At 45.2% G+C, this 3615-nt stretch overlaps 1 protein-coding gene across 1 annotated transcript in view; it reads left to right on the forward strand.

Annotated features, from left to right (window-relative positions):
• Positions 1–750: 750 nt before the first annotated feature.
• CDC34 (cell division cycle 34) overlaps positions 751–3615 on the forward strand; it is a gene marked incomplete at both ends in the record, with an annotated part of 8191 nt that continues 5326 nt past the window's right edge. The window contains one exon of the mRNA XM_008940829.1: positions 751–843. Within this exon, the coding sequence (XP_008939077.1) occupies positions 751–843 (93 nt within the window). The remainder of the gene's footprint in view (positions 844–3615) is intronic.

Genomic DNA, 3615 nt, shown 5'->3' on the forward strand with positions numbered 1-3615 from the left:
GAGGTTCCACCTAGACGTGTTCTGGGGAACATGTCATATGAGGAGTGGCTGAGGGAACTGAGGTTGTTTAGTCTGGAGAAGAGGAGGCTGAGGGGAGACCTTATTGCTCTCTACAACTACGTAAAAGGAGGTTGGAGTCAGGTGGGTGTTGGTCTCTTCTCCCAGGTTCCTAGCAATAGGACAAGAGGAAATGGGCTCAAGTTGTGCCAGGGCAGGTTTAGATTGGATATTAGGAAGAATTTCTTTACTGGCAGAGTGGTGAGGCACTGGAATGGGCTGCCCAGGGAGGCAGTGGAGTCACCATCCCTGGAGGGGTTCAAAACACATATAGACATGGTACTTCAGGACATGGATTAGTGCTCATGGTAGTTTTGGGTGATGGTCGGACTTGATGATCTTGGAGGTCTTCTCCAACCCAAATGATTCTGTGATTCTATAATATAAGGATAAACTTGTTTGCTGTAAGGATGCCAGAGCCTGGAGCAGGCTGTCCAGAGAGGTTTTGGAGTTTCCTTCTCTGGAGATGCTCAAAACATTGCTTGAAGTTATCCCAAGCAGCCTGCTCTGGCTGACTGTGCTGGAGCAGGAGCATTGGATTAGTTGCTCTCCAGAGGTCCCTTCCGACTGCCACCATTACGTGATTCTGTAATTTAATGGCCTTAACTGAAATTGCAGTGAAAAACTGAAAAACAAACAAACAACGGTTGCTTTTTGATCTGTTCTGTTTCATAACTAAAATATTTTGCTTTTTTCCAGGCTCACATTAAATTCCCTATTGACTATCCATATTCACCACCTACCTTCAGATTCCTGACCAAAATGTGGCATCCCAACATTTACGAGGTAAGGGTTTTTTAAATAACTCTTTCTGAGGCATGTGCAAAAGCTAATTCCTTAAACTTCTGGAAGTACTGAAGGTATGAAACTTCTCTAGCCATAACTAAAGTGTTTAGCTGTTGGTGATAAAAGACACGTTCATGGTTGAGCAGTTAAAATCTAAATGTTGTAGGAAATGGTGTTCTTGTAGGCAAGGGCAGAGCCGTTCCCATAGCTGCATCTGCAGGAGGCAGCCCCAGCTGAAGCAATGTGCCATCACTGTTAGCAGTTGTAGGGGATTCCTGGACCAAGGCTGGTGTGTGGGGTCTCCCCCTACTCTGGCACTTTGGCAGCTAGTCATAGTGTGTGCACAGTTCAAGTACACTTCGAGTACTTTCTACAGAATTGTGTGCTGAGACAGGAAATACTGGAAAACCATCTTCTGCAGCAGTCAGCCTACAAATGAAGGGATTAGGCCTTGGGCTGCTCTGACTGCAGAAAGAACTGGAGCTGGGCTGGAGTCCAGCTTCGGCAGGAGTCATGGACAGCCTGGCTACCCTGAGACCAGGGTGTACAGATGCCTCTGCACTTACCGTCCACCAGCCAACTTGAAGCGTCTCTCAGTGCGTGCATGGGTCCCGTTCAGAGCGTAATGCTGTGGGCTGTCACACCCTTGGTGGGATCATAGTACAGCCACACAGCAGGTTCAGAAGGGGACTGATCTTTATATGGAAGCCATTGATTCAAAATTACCAAATTCCATAGAGCTGTATTTGAAATCTGAAAGCCTTTTGTAGCTCAAAACTTGACTTTTAGGAGTGGTCAAGTCCTTGCTAAACTTCTGGATATCATCAGGTTGAACAATTTGAGGAGCTAAAGGCCTTTCAGAATGTTTCTGTTGGTGCAGTTCTGTCACCTTATCACAGGTCTTCCTGTCAGAGGTTCTGCAGGCTTCCTTTGCACTTGCTTCAAAAAAAGAACATCACTTCTCCTCCCTGCTGTGAACAAATTATGGCTTCAGCTGATGCCTTGTCTTGGAAGGCCCTTTTCTAACAAGATGTTGCTGCTAAATGTCCATCCTGGAATGAGCAGGCTTCAAATGTCTTGGTGAAGACCACACTGATGGCTTAGTAATAAATCACCAAAAGTCTCTCCAAAGTTCAGTGCAGAAAAGGACAATACTGAGCTTTAATTACTGGATGCTCAGGAGGATTGTACTAAGCCCAGGGACATCCTGAAATCAGTCATCTGACTTAAGTTTTAGACTTGGCACAGAATCTTGCATGTAGCCAAGGATGATGTTCTCATTAAGGCCCTATTTCGGCTACATGGGAGTTTGATCTATAAATAAAGATGACTTTGAGACCTGTAGATTACTGCAGATCCATACTGTGGATGTTGATTCTGAATCCAGAAATTCTCATGCAGGAAGTGAGTGGGGAAATAGTTACCAAAATAGTATGTACAGAATGAGCCTTGGAAAGGACCTTTCCCAGTACTGGTGGGAAAGATGAAACATGTGCTCTAGAAACAACTGTAGGTAGGAGGAGAAACTAACCCAAAACTTACGGGTGTATTTTGGAGTAACTCTTCAAATGCTCCAGCTCCAAGCTTTGTACTCAGAGTTTGTAGCAGTATTTCTTGGAGCTGAGGGTATCTGAAGCAGCTTGCAGGCTGTTTTGGAAACAACATTTAAGCAATGAAGATGAGGCACTGGGATAACTCCAAATGAAACTGAGAATAAATCAGCAAAGGGCTTGAGGTTTGACAGTTTGTCAGGAGGAAGAAAAGAAAATCTTTTAGTGCAAGGAAGATGAAAGTAAGTAGCAGTTTACAGAATCTTGTGGTGGGACCAGATGGGGACATTGAGGCTGACATTCCAGTTCTGAGCTATGAGACCTGAGCAACTTGTTTGTTTTCCCCATCTCCAGTTTACTTGGGTCATCTAGTTGAACTTCTTTAAAGATGCATTTGCTTGTTCTTTATGACCTAAGAGTTCTCAGTCCTAAGTATAGTCTATTTTCCATTGGTGGATGAGCACCTCACCTTCCCTGTGTATGCCTTTCAAAAATGTATACAGGGGAGGTTTCTGCCCCTGATTGTGCTGCTCCCTAAAACCTTGTGCTGATCTCATCAGGCTCCATGACACCGTTATCCTCCCAGACTCTAATAGAGTGCTGCCTTGCTGGACCTCCAAAACACATAACTTTGATTGTTGCAAGAGGGAAACTTCTTACATCCCTCGCTTCCCTGTGTTTTCATGTTGCCAAATATCTGCTCATCCACATGCTGTTAACCTGATTGCTTGAGGACCTTCCTCCAAGTGCTGAGATGCTTTCTGCTGGTGATCAGCACTGCGTCCTCCCAGGAGATGGCTAAAGGAGAAACTGGGTAAAGTCATGGAAATTATTAATAAAACTGGCATAGGCTGTGAACATAATCTAACATTAATAAGGTTAGTTTCACCTTAAAGTGATAACAGAAAATGCTTCTTCACTGCACAAGCCTTTCGGAGGCCTAAAAAGGAAACTGCATTTTTATGGCAAACTGCTCCAGCAACATAAACCTGTGCTTGAGCATTTGGCAGCTCCAGGTGCTGTGCTTCTGTGCGCAGTGGTGTTCTCCACATAATCCTGCTTCACAATGATGAGGGCTTGCTAGATTAGCATACCTGGCAGGGCTAGTGAGCCACTGAAATCTGGGTGCCAACCACGAGCCTCCAGTGTTGGAGCAGGATCCCAGTTGCCTATAAAACAGATGTCATCCTGGGGAAGGCAGGCGGAGTGCCCGGGAGGCCGC

This window comes from Merops nubicus, unplaced genomic scaffold (genome assembly GCF_000691845.1).
Source record: "Merops nubicus isolate BGI_N331 unplaced genomic scaffold, ASM69184v1 scaffold8375, whole genome shotgun sequence".
In the NCBI taxonomy this organism is placed as follows: domain Eukaryota; kingdom Metazoa; phylum Chordata; class Aves; order Coraciiformes; family Meropidae; genus Merops; species Merops nubicus.